This window comes from Topomyia yanbarensis, chromosome 1 (assembly GCF_030247195.1).
Source record: "Topomyia yanbarensis strain Yona2022 chromosome 1, ASM3024719v1, whole genome shotgun sequence".
NCBI lineage: Eukaryota > Metazoa > Arthropoda > Insecta > Diptera > Culicidae > Topomyia > Topomyia yanbarensis.
The window spans coordinates 166,268,108-166,287,062 of NC_080670.1; the positions used below are offsets into that span (position 1 = coordinate 166,268,108).

Genomic DNA, 18,955 nt, shown 5'->3' on the forward strand with positions numbered 1-18,955 from the left:
TGCCTTTCTCAATCATGAATCACGAGAATGTGTGCGTTGTTTATATTCATTAAAAGCTTTTAAATGCATATATTACATTTTATTATTATACATCACATGACAACTATATACAGGAAAATAAATCATTATTCGAGATCTAAAATTTTGAAAAAGAAAAAACAGCCACGGTAATATTGAACTGAAAAAAGGTGCGAAATCGGCAAAGTCCCAAAAAGTCGATCTTTAAAAATTTTTTTTTTTCGAAATAACATAAAATCTCGACGTTTCATGCATTTTAAAGATGTTTGTCATCAAAAATACGAATTCGATTTCTGAAATTTCATGGGGTCCCCCCTTTGAAAAAAAATTGAGTTCCGGCTTATATGGGAATTTCATATGTGACGTGACGATTTAGTCTATATTTCCGGACCCATATAAGCGATCCGTATGAAATTTTATACACATCTATGGGGATATTATAGCTATCATTTGGGACTAAGTTTGTGAAAATCGGCCAAACCATTTCCGGGAAACTGATGTGAGTTCGTAAATTTTGAAAGATGGCCGCTTTTCCCGGGCACTTCCGGAACCGTCTATGGTGGTCAATGTAGTCAACGAAAGTTTGTTTGGCTGTTGGTGACCTAGAACAGCAAATTTAAGTTGTTTGAGAGACATTTTAGCGAAATTTTTACCTTTTTTGCTTTCATCGGAGTATCGGTTTGAATCACAATTTGCTATGTGATCGCACGCCACAACCTGTAACTCCGGAACCGGAAGTCGGATCGGGATGAAATTAAATAGCCATTTACGGGGACGCAATACCTTTCATTTGAGGCCAAGTTTAGTCGAATCGGTCTAGCCATCTCCGAGAAACCGATGTGACTGTTATTCTGAATTTAGATACTTCCGCCGGGGCTTCCGGAACCGAGGATGGTGGTCAATGTGGCCAAATAGACTTTGAATGGATGTTAGTGACCTAATACTACAAATCGAAGCAGTTGTGGTCATATTTTGGAAAAATTTTCACCTTTATACATTCATTGCAGAATTTATTAAAATCGACATTTTCTGCGTGTTCGTACTTATCACCCTGTAATTCCGGAACCGGAAGTCGGATCCATTAGAAATTCAATAGCAGCCTATGGGAACGTTGCACCTTTCATTTGAGACTAAGTTTGTCAAAATCGGTTCAGCCATCTCTGAGAAAAATGAGTGATATTTTTGGTCACATACACACACACATACACACACACATACATACATACACACATACACACACACACACACAGACATTTGCCGAACTCGACGAACTGAATCGAATGGTATATGTCACTCGGCCCTCCGGGCCTCCGTTAAAAAGTCGGTTTTCAGAGCAATTGCAATACCTTTCTATTGAGAAAGGCAAAAAGGTACAAAATCGGCAAAGTCCCAAAAAGTCGATTTTTATAAAAAAAAAAAATCGAGATAACATAAAATCTCGACGTTTCATGCATTTTAAAGATGTTTGGCATCAAAAATACGAATTCGATTTCTGAAATTTCATGGGGTCCCCCCTTTGAAAAAAAAATTTGAGTTCCGGCTTATATGGGAATTTCATATGTGACCGGACGATTTAGTCTATATTTCCGGACTCATATAAGCGATCCGTACGAAATTTTATAGACATCTATGGGGATATTATAGCTATCATTTGGAATTAAGTTTGTGAAAATCGGCCCAACCATTTCCGGGAAACTGATGTGAGTTCGTAAATTTTGAAAGATGGCCGCTTTTCCCGGGCACTTCCGGAACCGTCTATGGTGGTTAATGTAGTCAACGAAAGTTTGGTTGGCCGTCGGTGACCTAGAACAACAAATTTAAGTTGTTTGAGAGACATTTTAGCGAAATTTTTACCTTTTTTGCTTTCATCGGAGTATCGGTTTGAATCACAATTTGCTATGTGATCGCACGCCACAACCTGTAACTCCGGAACCGGAAGTCGGATCGGGATGAAATTAAATAGCCATTTACGGGGACGCAATACCTTTGATTTGAGGCCAAGTTTAGTCGAATCGGTCTAGCCATCTCCGAGAAACCGATGTGACTGTTATTCTGAATTTAGATACTTCCGCCGGGGCTTCCGGAACCGAGGATGGTGGCCAATGTGGCCAAATAGACTTTGAATGGATGTTAGTGACCTAATACTACAAATCGAAGCAGTTGTGGTCATATTTTGGAAAATTTTTCACCTTTATACATTCATTGCAGAATTTATTAAAATCGACATTTTCTGCGTGTTCGTACTTATCACCCTGTAATTCCGGAACCGGAAGTCGGATCCATTAGAAATTCAATAGCAGCCTATGGGAACGTTGCACCTTTCATTTGAGACTAAGTTTGTCAAAATCGGTTCAGCCATCTCTGAGAAAAATGAGTGACATTTTTGGTCACATACACACACACATACACACACACATACATACATACACACATACATACACACAGACATTTGCCGAACTCGACGAACTGAATCGAATGGTATATGTCACTCGGCCCTCCGGGCCTCCGTTAAAAAGTCGGTTTTCAGAGCAATTGCAATACCTTTCTATTGAGAAAGGCAAAAAGGCCCATAAGCCCTCTCGGTCTCCTCGGTGCGCCACTATCGAGGCGTGATGCAATAACCATCCTAAAGCAATTGTCTGTCAGAGGTTCTGTAGCACTTATGCATGCAATTTGATGATGTTTGCAATACCGTCAAACCCCTCAACCTAGGGGTGGGGGATAACTTGGGAACGAGACCTTGTTTACAAAATCTGTTTACACCAATCAATTCTGTACTCAAATGTACACTATAAATAGACACTTACTATACTTTTTTTTTATTTTTCTTTCGTTTTAATTCTACTTAATCTGACTTGCTACTTAATCTGACTAGAAAAAAAAACTTCTTCGTCATTTTCCTTCTTCTCTCCAAAATTGCAATACGAACTCAGCACACTCAAGATTTTTTGTCAAGCAGTAAAATTTTGTGTTCAGTTCGTAAATGTTCATAAATGGTAGTTCTGTTCTGTAAGCATTCTGTTTCGACAGTAGGGGTTTTGGGTAAATGAGGTAAGATAAAGTGAGTTCAATGTGTCCTTTTTAAGCACATCGGATATCCGGTCCAATAGGGTTCGGATGAATGTAGCTTACGACGTAACAGAATAGTGTTGCGTATGGGTAAATGAGATTAGGGCTAATAGCGATGCAACGGAATTATTTCACAGAATACCTCCTTATTCACCGACGAATGCAATGACTCCATAATAATTCTCTTAGAAGAGCTAATTCTAGTTCATGTTTCAGCTACTCTTCAGTCAATGCAGAGCATTTGTGTATCCCAGCCGTAATCCTACCGGCTGGTGAGGTAGTATGGGGAAGCATCCTGCTTCTTGTTTAATTTTAAATAGAGGATAAAATCGGATAATCACCCTTGTCCGTGCTCTGATGATGACATTTTAGCTTCATCCGTTCGCAATGCAGTTCCTGTTGGAAAGTTGCGTATGAGTGCTGCTGTAGCATGTGCCAACACAAGAGATAGTCAGCCAGAAGTCCAATTACATATGCTGTGGGTGGAAGAGCATTGATGATGTGGGGTACACATTTGGAACCCGGCTGAGAAGCATCATCTAACCGACCGACGCACGGACTGAAATATAAAAGTGACCGGCATGCACCATTGCACTGCTAGCTGGATGGACGCTTTCGGAATGATGCACACAAGTTCGAATGCAATGTCCCCCGGATTGGATGTTAGAAATATAATTTTCGATTACAATTATAAATCGTGCCCTCCTCACCATTCGAAGGCTGGAAGTGTCCAAACGTAGCTAGGTCGTGTCTTTGGGTTTTGAACCGTTCTGGCAGCAGCCAGTGGCATCCTCAGCCAGAGCCTCTACGGCAGAGGAATTAAAAGGCCTCAATTTATTTTAGGAAACCAGCTGGAAATTGAAAATGTGATGTGAACTGATGGAAAGCTCTCAGCAACTTTGCAGGAGATGAAATGGGGCAGCACATTTTGTTGGCTACGGCGAGCCGCTTCAATGTTGTAAATATGTTTTATTTTCATAATTAAACACCCAGTATACCAAATTTTACTGGCCCGTTTATACACATATTACGTCGGTTATGCACACAGCGCACGCATGGCCGCGACACGACCCCAAAACGTTTTAAAGTTTTGGGGACATCATAATTTTTGTAACACGTTTCGGCTGCATCGTCAGTTATCCGTAAAATTGGCCAGTTATTTAATTTTCATCGTGACATTTATCGCCGTTCAGCAGAATTTACCGGCACCGATTTTGTGATGCAGAATTGCTGCGATTTTTTTCACGGGGGTTGCACAGATTGGTGCTTATACATATGCTTATGCAGTATATGTTTATTTTTTGTGTCATCGGGGAAATATAGTAAGAAAGATTATGGGAGTACATATTGCAATGCAGTTGGGGAAAAATCATAAAATTTATTATTAGGAAATCGTCCCGCCTTTCTACACACAAAAAATAATTAAACGATATGTAAATCAATACGAATGTAAACATACATACGAAAATTTGATTGAAAATTAGGTTAAATTCGATGCACTCAATGGGAGCATCAAAGAGCATTTGATTTTAAACTTTTGTTCGTGTAATATTACATTTCATTTATTTTACAGCAATATTGGATTAAAAATACATTAAAGTGCCTTGGTGTCCCCTTTTAATGAAACTGTAATCTTCAATCAACGTGTTAAATTATAATAAAATTCGTTGAAGAAAGCACGATAAGCTGTGTGTATTTGTGGTGGAACTTAATTTTAATTTTAATCAAGCTCCAAATATGTGCATGAAAGTAAATGTAAAATCACGCAATATTTTTTCTGTGTACATAATACGTGAAAGATATCAACGGCATATTAAGTATTGTAAATATAAATCACATTTCTTGCCAATTTTATGATTGTACTAGTACAGGACAATCCAAAAATCACCTCGTATCTATGGTAACTTATACCAAGCCTTACCACAAAAGCGCCACTTCAAAACACATTTTCACCTAACGCCTTTTTGCTGCGAAAATTAACGTATAATAACTAACATATCTTGCATCTGGTCCGTGCATTCGTAATGATTGGTAATTCAGTACCATATGGACCTGTTCGGTCGGGTTGATGGGCCAACGCCACTACTGACTGCTGCCGCTGCCACTGCCACTGCCGCTGGTACCGGCAAAGGCAATCGTTGGCTGCCAGCCGGGCTAAGCTTCTGTAAGTGAAAGGTCGAAAGGTCAGGTTATGTTATGTGTACGCCATACAATCGGGCGCAACTTTACTTTTGAATGAATTTCCTTCGCCGGCCGACAATTTGCCCTCATCAGGCGGTGTGCTGAGGGTCGGCACAGGGAGGGGTTGGTTGGGGTATCACAAAGAATCAGAAAATTTGCAATCTGCATCGGCACGAAACTGATGAACACTCTTTGAGCAGCCGATTCCTCAATGATGTGTGCAGAATTGTTATTTGTGCTGTTCCTTCTTGGCCAAATCCAAGTGAGCGGGGAACGGGAGGGCAACATAATGACCCGTAGGTAAGTGAATTGGAATAAGAACGTTCGCTTCAATGGTTAATTTTCCTCACGTTCTTCGGACGATACTCTTTAATCGGAACCGGGTGCAATACGTGTGCACTATTGCTACCACTATTGTTGATGATCTTCTCTTGTTGATAAATGCTCTTTGAATTCGACTGGACAAATGGCGATTAGGTGAAATAATTTGAAATCGGATACAGTATTTTGAAGTTTCAGGGCAATGCACGGAGATTCGCTCATAGGCCAACATTCTAAAATCGAACGTCAATGTTTTTAAACTTCGTTAACTTGAGGGATGATAAGTATTCTGAAACATTACAATTTTGATGTCTTTGTTTTTGATACGAGAGTGCCCTTTTGTTGATATTTAACGATATTTGATGTAAAGGATTATAAAAATATCACACGGTTTGTTATATAACGCTTCTACGAATGATAACATCCTGTGTTTTGCTTCTAAATTATCACATATATAAACATAGCACCACCGAACGGAACCGCTAATTATCAGTGGGAAATGCATCAACAGAAGGTAGTGCGCGCTAGTAACACTTCGGACAACTTTATTTGATTGAAAAAACTTTCTAATTCCGGTCTTGTCTATTCGGCGGTTTAACTGGTTAAGAAACTTCTTATTTCTCGGTTATCGCCTATTTAACCTACCTTATTTCAATTTAAAAAAATTCTTGCATGCTAATTTTATGGCATCACGCTTATTCTCAGCTACTCATTACAACTAAAACGCTTTTACTAAAAAATGAGTAAAATTTGTTTGATAGTTCAATTTGATGTCTGATCGAAGTAGGTCATCTCCATCCAACGAAGCCGGCGTCGGCGGTAAAACATGATGATGAGTTATGTTCTACCATAGACCATGCGGTAGACTTGGGTGTAACGCCCAACTCCTACTTAGCAGAAGGCAAAGAATTCTTCACATTTCCTTCTGATCATGTCCATATGAGCCTGCCTAGTCCTAGTTTTCCGTTCTAAGTTTATAACTGATTCGCTCTAGAATACCTATCCGTATTTCAATTTCATTGTTTTCGTTTCTCTTAGTCTCAAATTTGCCGAAAATAACCAACAAAATCGACACAGTACAAATTTTTTTTTACTCATTTTTGAGTAAAAGCGTTTTAGTTGCAATAAGTAGCTGAGGATAAGCGTGCAAGTCAACTGACAGCACTGACTGCATTTGGTCTAACCTTCGTTACCGACAGTGCTGAGAAGTTGAAACTTGACACCTCAAGTAATCAAATATTGTGGAATACGATCAGTAACCTTACCCAAACTAAATATTATACTTTTGTAAACCATGTATCATATTATACGATTGTATTCAAATAGCATATCTCAGCTTTTATCACTTTAACACTATGCTTAAACTTTCCTCGTCATTTTTTCACTCCTTATTTTCCTTTTTAGACTGACCAGCTCCACTTACATCTCTTTATTTTCTATCTCTTCTTTCGACGGTAGCAATCTTCGTCGGAGCTCGCGTTCTTAATGCTACTTTACATGAAATTTTGTCGAGTCCACCCGTCGTATTTACCCGGACGTGATCGTGAAGCTGGTGGCATGCTGGAACGACGTGTGCCTAGAGTTACTATATTAAGAGTTAGGCGGACACAAAAGCCGGAAAACTGGCAGCTCTTATTTCAGGAAGAAAATACTGGCATCCCATGCAAATGTTCAAGCTCTAGCTTAATAATTTTATTGTCGTCATGAATGAGAACTTTACATGTACGAATTGAAAAACCAACTCGAAGCTATAATGATATGCTATCATACTTGTGCAAATATCTCTTGGTGTTACAGAAAAAAATTTATTCTTTTCGTTTCTCCACACTCGGTAACACAAGGAAAGAGTAAAATAATTATAACCATAATTACAATACCTTTTCCATATACATCCAAAACGAACATGATATGTGACGTCATGCTCGATTGGCTCCGGCATTTGACATGTTGAATTGGCTCCGCTCAGTGTCTCCGCCTAACTATGTATACAGTAACTATACGTGTGCCTCCCTTGTCGCGGACTAGCTGTCTGTCCCTTCAATTTCACAGGATCTGTACAACACCCAGGGTTACTACTATTCAAAGAAAATCTGGCAGTTCAACTAAAATGTCTGGCAAAATCCGGCACTTGACAGCGACCTCAAAATCATCGAAATTTGGCATACATTTTAGTTTTCATAGAATGTGCATTAATCGATTTTTTTAATTTGGAACATTGTTATTCAAATTTTCAAAATGTGTATGTAGCAGCTTCTAAAGCTTAAAAATCTGGCAGAATGAGATGTTTGTCTTTTTGTCTGGAAGCTGCCAAAACCTGGCATAATGGCATCCCTGAAAACACCACTACACTAGAGCACTCTAGTTAGAGCACAGAGAACAGACATATAAGCTAGAACAAACTTTCCCGAAAAACCTGTGTAAACATTCAAATGAAAATACGTTGAAAATCACCATCGCATACGGGTTCGCATGCGTGAGTCACCATTGCACAGTGGTCCAGATCGCTAATTTAGGAGGAATTTTTACTTTCTGACAAACCTGTATAATTTAGCCGTATCATGTCTTAGGATGAATTTGTGTACTTTAGAAGATGCTTCTTTTTATTGGAATAGTTATTAGGGTGGTTCTAATTTATCTAAAATACGAAAATAAACTTTTTACTGATGAAAGATAGAGCTCCACAGTCTTCCACAAAGTTGTAAAGTAACTTATTTTGAATAAATTTGTTGAACATATTAAAGCTCTATCTCTTTTAGTTTTTGTTATACAAGAAATTTAAAAAAAAGATTAGGGTGTTCCTGAAAAAAAACGTTTTTTTAGTATAACTTTCGTATCTTTTACTTTTTGTTAACGCAACCTTTGAACAGCTTATTGAAAACTTCAAGCCGAGTATTTTTCTCCAAGACACCGAAGGTCTAACTTTTTTCTTTAAAAAGTTATGGACACTTTTCGTTAAAAAATAGCCTATTTCAAGGCTCAATATCGCTGATGCGGGCACCTAAAATTGAATTCTGTTTCCACCACATGAAAGACCATACTTATTAGTATATTTGAGCAAAAATTGGCGAATACGATATTTTTTTAAAATTTGCAATTTAGATTTAAAGTTTGTAGTTTTGCAGGTTCAACGCATTAAAGCATTTACACACATATCGTTGTATTATGAAAAAAGCCACTTTCAAATATCATTCTCTCATCGCAGCAAGCTTTGCATAAGTGAAACGACTGTCAAAAAAGGTTTCTGATTTTATTCGTTTTAAATAAAACTAGTAAATATGGATATTAGTCGAAGAGAGTTGGCGAATTTGCTTATTGCTGGTAAAAAGACAGATGAACTGCTTAAGTTCATTACAAGTAGTAATCCAAATGTAAAATTGAGACTTGTTAATGTTCGAAAGAAATTTTATATTTTGTTAAAACAACCTTTGAACAGCTTTTAGAAAACTTCAATCCACGTTTTTTCATAACTCTGAAAGTCTAACTTTATACTTTCAAAAGTTATGGAAACTTTTCGCTCATAAATAGCCCTTTTTCAAATGTCATTATCTCTGATTGGGGCAAATAAAAGTAAGTTCGGATTGAACCATAGAAAAGAACATACTTTTAAGTATATTTGAGCAAAAATTGGAAAATATTATTTTTTTTAAGCATGTAATTTTAAATTTACTAACCAAAGTTTTAAATTTTATCGCATAGCGACATAAAAGAAATTGCCTAAAGCCTTTGTATTTCCTTTTCTGTTTTGCTTACATATCAACAATACAGAATGTGTTCATTAAAAATAATTTGGCTATGACAACAATTTATGATTTATATAAGGAGAATTTATTCAATGCCAATTAATTCAAAAGTAGATGCATTGCATTTTCAGGTATATCCAGCGGTGCTCGTTGAATTCGACGTTTACATTTAAGAGAAATTATAGGATCTGATGAAACAAGAAGTCTCTTGAAAACGTCATCAAGATTGACGAGTCGATCGAATTTGCGTGCGTGGAATTCTCGGAATCTGCGAATACTTTTATTCCTGGTTTCTTGAACTTCTTCACTGCACATACCTACTGGCAGCATGTTATGTTGAATAATGCTTCCTCCATGGACCAGGAGTTTATGCACGGTTGGTGAGAGAGCGTACCAACCATACAGGCGTACATAAAGCAATCGTGTATCTTCGGCGTAACTCCGGTAAGCATCCGCGTTAATTCCCAATTTGCTGTTGATGATTGTTAATAGCACATACATACGTTCTAGCAACATTTCGTCCAACCCGGTTTCTTCTGCAACGACATCTCGGTTTCTGAAAAATTTTCGAGCTGTGTTACCATCGTTAGAATTTCCGCCACCTGGCAAAGGTTCGCTAATACGAAGACCTAAACGGTCACGTAACGCTTGTCGAATTTTTATTTGTCGTTCCTTAAGCTCGCTGGTATTTTTGCCTACGCGCCAACGCGGTTTTGCTAGAGCTAAACGGTAAGCAATATTCAATAGTAACTCCATTGCTCGTATTAATGCATGTAAAGGTGAAAAAACATATAAACTATCCGGTGGATCGCTGGCTTCCAGTAAAGGATCATTCAATCGCTTTCCGGAGCGTTTGCATATATAACACGCTTGAGACGGTGTGCCTGTTACGTCATTCACTACCTTCGTATCAACCATGGAAAATATGAAGCTTGAACTAATCGGAATCTTGCGCATATTAACATTTACTATAGTCGGGACTAATTCATAGATTTGCTTGTTCATCGCGGCAACTTCATCCTTTGTTAGTTCAGGATTTTCCTTCTTAAAAATTAATTTTACTGGTCGGCACAGGGATACTGAAGATGGAAAATCATTATTCCAAAGAATGCAATCTCTTGACTCATCTTTCCGGCGACTAACTACACGTAAAGGTACTATAGATAGAGCAAATATATGCGAATCGTTATACTCGAATAGTTCTCCATTTTCATCTTCGTCAACGCACATTTGCTTGTATCTATGTTCAAGTGGAAAAGAGACTGTCAGTCAAAGTTTAGAAGAAAAATAATGTTGCCTACCGGGAATGGTTGCTGCTTCCATCGCAGCCCCACTTAAAGATAACAAACGTATTATCCTCAGGATGCAGTGGTAGAACTCCAATATTCAGAAACGAGATGAGTCGTTCCACGGTATGGTTAACAAGAGCTTGAAGGGGAACATACGCACAAGAAGGCTGAACAGAAATTCCTGAAAAAAATGGTTGATTCAGGGACGAATCTTTGAGAATAGTACATACCGATCGGATAGCATAGTTTCTTTTCTTCTACTATTTTATTATACGCGGGATAAATGTCCAAACCCTTCTGCATAACTGAGCTGCGTATGTTTTGGTACTGCGCCTTAGAAAAATCATTTTCACAAATAAATCTAAGTGCCTCCTCCGCAGTAAACGCTTCTGCAATCGGGACAGCCATAGATCCTAAATTCTCTACGGTAGATCTGACGGGACTTTTCGACAATCGTTCGATTTGTCTGCCAACTAAACGGAAACCAGTAGAATTAGCGTTGACGGCTGACGCTAAACCAAGTTCTTCCGTGGAATACTTATCGCGCAACTTTCCTAATCTTTTTATTTTGGCTCTGCGACATATTTCGGAAAATGGTTTCCTCTTTCGGCCTTTACCTTTACCTTCGACTTCGAATCTTAGCTTTCCTTCAAGCCACACAAAATTTTCCAGCTCAAACCGAATTTGCGTGCGCTTACTCCGAATCCACAACCTTCTAAATTCCAACATGAAGATTTTTATTTTCTTCCGAGCACTAACAAGTCTCAATTTTACATTTGGATTACTACTTGTAATGAACTTAAGCAGTTCATCTGTCTTTTTACCAGCAATAAGCAAATTCGCCAACTCTCTTCGACTAATATCCATATTTACTAGTTTTATTTAAAACGAATAAAATCAGAAACCTTTTTTGACAGTCGTTTCACTTATGCAAAGCTTGCTGCGATGAGAGAATGATATTTGAAAGTGGCTTTTTTCATAATACAACGATATGTGTGTAAATGCTTTAATGCGTTGAACCTGCAAAACTACAAACTTTAAATCTAAATTGCAAATTTTAAAAAAATATCGTATTCGCCAATTTTTGCTCAAATATACTAATAAGTATGGTCTTTCATGTGGTGGAAACAGAATTCAATTTTAGGTGCCCGCATCAGCGATATTAAGCCTTGAAATAGGCTATTTTTTTAACGAAAAGTGTCCATAACTTTTTAAAGAAAAAAGTTAGACCTTCGGTGTCTTGGAGAAAAATACTCGGCTTGAAGTTTTCAATAAGCTGTTCAAAGGTTGTGTTAACAAAAAGTAAAAGATACGAAAGTTATACCAAAAAAACGTTTTTTTCAGGAACACCCTAATCTTTTTTTTAAATTTCTTGTATAACAAAAACTAAAAGAGATAGAGCTTTAATATGTTCAACAAATTTATTCAAAATAAGTTACTTTACAACTTTGTGGAAGACTGTGGAGCTCTATCTTTCATCAGTAAAAAGTTTATTTTCGTATTTTAGATAAATTAGAACCACCCTAATAACTATTCCAATAAAAAGAAGCATCTTCTAAAGTACACAAATTCATCCTAAGACATGATACGGCTAAATTATACAGGTTTGTCAGAAAGTAAAAATTCCTCCTAAATTAGCGATCTGGACCACTGTGCATTGTATCCAAGTTTGCACACAAGTCCCCTATAGCAATTGCTGGCCGATCGAAGCGCCAGCCAGTGGCAAGTTGCTACTTGCTGTTGTCATTTCAAAGCGACAGTTTTATTTCTTACACAAGTTGAAAACTTTACTTGTATGTCAGTTCTCAATGGTTAGAGTGTGGCCAAGAGGCCATGACGTATCCAAACATGAAATTTGACGCATTTCTTTTGTGTATACGTCAAATTCCATGTTCGTTTGGATACGTCATGGCCTCTTGGCCACACTCTAACTAGAGTACTCTACACTACACGTCACTACAATGAACTACTACAAGGAATTCCGGATTTTCGTAGTCACAAAAAACAAACATAGGAATACAAACTAGTTTTGACTAACTTGGTCCTAATCCTCTTCTCCTTCGCTGGCTGTTATTGTTGGCGGATAGGCGGGGCGATTCCTTCCAGACTTTTGGCCTGGCGGCACTTCGCAGGAATATATTTTCTTCCGCACACACGGGTAATCTGGCGGGCCCGATTTTCACACGTGAGATGTTTTCTTCTCGCAAAAAAAAACGTATTTTTCGGAGCTCTCACGATACCGCGCCGTCGCCACTTTCGAGGTTAGAACCCATCTGATCTCGATTTTTCTCCTTTTCAAACCGCCACCACCAAACAAACCTTGCCTTCCACCACCGCCTCCGCCATTCCTTGTTGAATTGCGAATTCAGTACTCCTTTTTTCGCAATAAGCGGAGAATTGGAACCTAACATTTATATACAAATATGTCTCAAAATTTACTACACCTATTTAGCGCTACCGAAACGTTCACAAGAGTAAAAACAAACATTTACAGGGAAATGTGAGCGATCATTTGGAACAGTGGTTAGCATACAATGAGGCAGAACACACGATTTGCTAATGTTGGCAACCAAAAATATGTAAACAATCCAGAAGCACAACGGGTCGACGTCATAGCGGTCACACGATTCAATGGGAGCGGAACGACCGCTATGACGAAAACAAGTCGATTTATACTGTGATCACTCACACCACTCATGTAAGATTCATCTTACGAATACCATAGTTCTATCTTCGCCAGACCTGTATATACGACATTGGTTAGCATAAACAAATACACTCTACAGAGAGAGAGTAACCAAAACTTGTTTATTTTCACCCAGTGCCAAATTCTTACCCTGACGGGTTAAAACGATTACACTTAACTTTTGTCTCTTTCTGCTATGTCGTTGGTCTGCCCGACAGTAGTTACTCAGAAAATAAATTAAAAAAGAAGACACCAGAAAGAAACGTTTGAAAAGAAAGTTCTCTTACTGAGTAGGGCCTCTTCCTATGTTTTTATAGTCGACATTCCCCGGTTTAGGGTTCACGGCTTCTAGCCGATCTGGGTGCGCTTCAATATTCACCGGAATGATTTTGGTAGACAGTTTATCCGGAGTATATGTCTATCTCGGGCCGACATTACTGATCAACTTGGTTAGACCTCCGTGTGTTTTCTCGTTGCTCGTCACAGCACTTTGTTTGGTGTTGTTTCCGGATAGTATTGAATGCGCTTGTTCGTCCGTCGAACTGCTATTACTGTCCAACTTTTCCGGTGTCGTTCTGTGGCCGGTAAAAGGCTGTTGGTTCACCGGTTCTGTTTCACCGTACAAATTCCCGCAATAATTTTACAACGGGCGTTCCCAAGTCCGATGCTACTGATCGACTTCCACATGTTATTTGCTGCTCTATGGGCTAAATTGTGATACACTGAATCAAAACGTTACAAAAGGTATACATGCAAACTAGTTCACACCGCACTTCATGCAGCAATCTAATGGAATTTCAGGTATAATTTAACGCGATATTTCCACATTTCCATGTGGAAATTTAGTGGAATTTCATTTGAAATGTTATGTGGGATTTCACGTCGATTTTCACATGAAATTCTACATGAAATTCCGCCTGAAAACCCACGTTAAATTACATCTGAAATTCCACATGGGATATTACGTAGAATTTGTAATAATTGACGTGGGAAATTAATGTGGAATTTCAAATGGAAGAATTTGAAGTGGAATTTCACGTGAAACTTCGCGTCAAATTTTACTTTGTGTTTCACTTTCAATTTTGCGTGTAATTTTACGTGAAATTTGACGTGGAAATTCATGTGAAAATTAATGTGGGATTCCATATTGAATTTTGCGTGGAATTTCACATTGAATATTGCGTATAATTTTGCGCGGAAGCGGAATTTCATGTCGAATTTTATGCGGAGTTACCCACTGAATTTCTCACGTTGAATTTCACAATGAATTTTGCTTATATTATGTGGAATTTCAACGTGGGATTTTATCCGGAATTTTGCGTGGAACTTCACATGGAATTGCATGTATAGTTTCACGCGAATTTTATATGAAATTTCGCGTAGAATCACTTTAAACAGAACGAGGATATCACGTGTAATTTTAATTGGGATTTCAGGCGAAATTACAAGCGGAATTTTGCGTGGAATTACGCTTAGAATTTAACGTAATTTTTTACGTGGAGTGCTTATGTGAAATTTTACGGAAGTTAAGCGAAATTTCACGTGGGATTTCGTCTGAAATGTCACGTGTAATTTAATGTCAAATTTAACGTGAAATTTAGCGTGGTGGTTCACGAGGAATTTCAAGTGGAATTTCACGGCGAAATGAACATGGGATTTAACGCGTAATTTCACCAGGAAAACATGTAAAATTTCATGAGGAATTTTTCGTGGTATTTAACGACGGAATTTACTTGGAATTGAACGTGGGATTTCACTTGGAATTACGGGTGGATTAACTCGTTGAATTTTACGTGGAATCTCGCATGGAATTTCGCTTGGTTATGTGGAGCATGATGTGGAGTTTCAGGTGGGATTTGAGTGGAATTTCGCTTGAAATTTCACTTGAGATTTCACATGGAATACTGTGTGGCATTTCACTTTGGATTTCACGTCTGACGATTGAATCCTGATTGGATTTAACGTGGAATTTCGCGTGGGATTTCAGGTGTAATTTCACACAAAATTTTGCGTGGGATTTCACGTGGTATTTCATGTAGAGTTTCAGTTGGAATTTTACGTGGAAGTTACTCGCTGTACTCCACGTGGAATCTCACGATGAATTTGACGTGGCATTCACTTGGAATTTCACGTGGGATTTCACGTGAAATTTCATGTGGAATTACACGGTGAATTTCGTGTAAAATTTGGAGTGGCATTTCGCGTAAAATTTTATATGGAATTCACATGGAATTTCAGAAGAAATCTTACGAGAAATGTCGCGTGGAAGTAGCCGGAGAATTTAGGGCGGAATTTCACGTGGAAGCTTAAGTGAAGCTTGAATTTAATGTGAGACCTCGCGCGACATTTCAAGTGGAATTTCACGTAAAATTTAGCGTGGGATTTCATGTAGAAATATATGTGAAATTTTACAAAGAAATCAGGTGCAAGTTCACATTACAATTCCTCGGGAATTTTACAAATAATTCAACGTGGAATTTCAGATGGGAATGAACGTGGGATTTTGAAACAGAAGTTCACTTGGAAATTACGTGGAATATCACTTACAATTCAATTTTTTTGTGAAATTTCGTGTAGATTTTTTCAGGGAACGTGGCATTTTACGCAGAATTTGACGTGGAATTCATTGTAAAAATTTCACGGAGAATTTAACCAGGAATGTCGCGTACGTAGGATTTCATACGGAATGTCACGTGGAATTTCACCAGGGGTTTCATGTGGGATTCACGTGGAATCAGTCGCCGAGTTTCAGGTGGGTTTTTACGTCGGGTTTCGGGCGGAATTTATCGTTGAATTTAACTAGCGATTTCACGCGGCATTTTGTCTACTATTCCACTTTTAATTTAACGTGAAATTTCATGTGGTCTATAATGTGGGATTCTACGCAGAGATTTACAAGGAAATCTGGTTGAATTTTACCTGAACTGTCACGCGTAATTTGACATGAGATTTTACGCAGAATTTCACATGGAATATCGTGGAATGTCGCGCGGATATAAATTTGACGTAGAATTTTAAGCGCATTTTCGCCTAGAATTTCCGTCTAATTTCGTACGGAATTTTTCATGGGAATCACATGAAATTTCACGTGGAATTTAACATTGACTTTCATGTGGATTTCCACCTTGAATTTCACATGAAGTGGAATGCAGATTTTCACGCGTAATTTCACGTATAATCAGGCTTTTCAACTCATAAGTCCGGAACCAGAACTCCGATCCGGTTGTCTTCAAGTAAATTGCCGCAAAAAATACAAATTTTAAGCTTCCAATTTGGTTCAATTAGTGGGACTAGAAATCGACTCAGAGATAGGCTATTGAGTTTTCGAAAATTCATTTTTTCTGGGCACTCTCAGACTGTCTTTTCTGGATGCGTCTAATCGAAGAAAATCGTTTTATCATTTTTAGGAACAACATCCGAATTGTTCGAACATGATAAAAGTACACCTATTTTATTTGATCTGATATCAAGAGTCCAATTCCTTTTGCTGTGAGCCTGTTACAAGATCAGTAAATAATAGAAATATTTGAGCTGTGTGTCGATATAAAAGTAAATTGATGTTTCTCGACCGCCATTAACCGACTAATGGCGAACGGATTTCAGTGCAATGAAAATAAGCCGTGAAATATGCAAGGCTGTTCGCAATGATACTCTCTGATTGGCCAAAGATCTGACCGCAATTCAACAGGTAGCAAACGTTTGGGTCGCTGTTGAGGTCGCGATCGGTCTCACGCCAAGACGTGCTGTAGTATTGGACCGCGGTGTACTACAGAAGGTGGAAACATTTCTATATATAGCTTTTTTCGAGTGAGGTCTAACGCAAATCATGATTTAGGGTGATGAGCCTATTTTCGCCATCACCCTACCCATTTTAAGCCGTTGGTTAGAGCAGTATCTGCCATCTTTGTTCTACGCATTGAGTCAAGTGGCAGCGCAGCAATAGGGGCCCTCGATTTGAGTTTTCGTTGCGCTCAAACACGAGAATTTCAGCGTTTCCAGCGCATTTGTGTTTTTACGGCAGGTCTTAACAACGAAGCAAAGCTGCTGATGCCAATTTGTAAGCATTCCATTGATTGTAGGCCGAGTAATTAATGAATTAGTGAGGCAACCTCCTTAGTATGGTGAAAATAGACACTTTACCCTATTTACGCTTCGCAAGCACGGTTGCCATGCTATATTTTACCACGTACTACAAGGTTGTACTGATTAATTTGTGATGTTGATGTAACGTTCCGCTGAACCGACCACCAATCCCAGTATCGCAAGCAATAAACGAACACACTCAAAAGTGACAAATGTTCCCACCTTTCAATTGCTGCATCGTGGTCGTGAACTAGAGGAAAAGAAGAACAGATAAATATGCAAAAACAATAAAACCTCTCGCAGCAAAAAGGCAATTTTCGCTGCCTTTAAGCTTCTGTTCTATGCCATGATCCTGTGATACGATTACAGAATCAAATTCGTTGATTTTTTATATATAATGAAAGAATAAATAATAAGATCGAACCGTCTTGCATACATTTTCTGCGGTGCTTCAGATAATGTTTTAATATTGAATAATATTTGGAATTGCTGTGCATTGAATTAATTTCTCAAATCTTACATGCTATAAAGAAAAAAATCTCAGAAAAAACAGTCGACGAATCGACAGCCTCGCACATTTTATCTTTTTAACCTCAATTCGCACGCACCGCGAGGCCACAATCCGATATATCCTACACCAAAAGTCATTCCATTTTTGACCGTTCCGAACTTGTGAATTGCGTGGATGTAATCAATTTCGCATACACATAATTACGGGGTCACATTAGGCGGAAGGCAGATGCATTTCTCCGAGCATGACCCCCAAACGGCGGCCGCCGTGCCCAAAATGATGGAAACGAGCGAATTTCCAATCCCGTTCGGCATGCGGGCCAACTATAGATGAGCAGGATGAAATCAACTAACTAACCTGGCAGGGTAATGTTCGGCTTGTAATCGCTGGTTGATTCGACGCTGGTGTTCAGACTGGAACTGCCACTGTTGCTGCCGTGGTGATGATTTGTACTTGCACTGTAGGTATTGAGGGAGGCTTTGCTAGAGCTGGAATTGAACCGGGCCGGAAAGTGGCTGAATGCAGGCTGTTCCAGAAACCGGTGCAGAGGTGGAGGCCGCAGTTGAGGCATATCTGAAATGAAGGGAAGCACTTGAAAGCCATATGGATTTTACAATGATAAAAGTTTATTCGTCAGATACAGATTTTTAGGTAGACTGAAACCGTTATTGTATAAAACACTGCCGTGTGTGGGGTGTGATAATTGCTCTGACACAACAATCTTAATTATACCCTGAAAAAATCAATTATGTAGGTATCGAGCGAAGAAAAGAGGAATCGAAAAATCGTTCCCAATCCCTTTTTGCTATACTTTTTTTTCCTTATGTTGGCCGATCATAGAACATACCGCCCTTATTCTTTGAACGCTTCTGATGAGTCGGGCGGTCTGTTTTGACAGCATGATTAGGTTATTAGTAGCACTTATCTTGATCCTCACACCCTCTAGTTCTTCCGGTGCGAGCGTAAAATTCGCCAGACAACAATCGATTTGGTTACAAACATTGAAAAATCGTTCGCCGTCAGCATCGCTACCAAATGTGCATCCATTCATGACCCA

General features: G+C 38.6%; 1 protein-coding gene across 1 annotated transcript in view; it reads right to left on the minus strand.

Moving 5' to 3' along the window:
* LOC131680448 (protein lozenge) overlaps positions 1 to 18,955 on the minus strand; it is a 160,699-nt gene that overhangs the window by 21,415 nt on the left and 120,329 nt on the right. Inside the window, exon 5 of the mRNA XM_058961164.1 lies at positions 18,256 to 18,471. Coding sequence (XP_058817147.1) covers positions 18,256 to 18,471 — 216 coding nt within the window. The remainder of the gene's footprint in view (positions 1 to 18,255; positions 18,472 to 18,955) is intronic.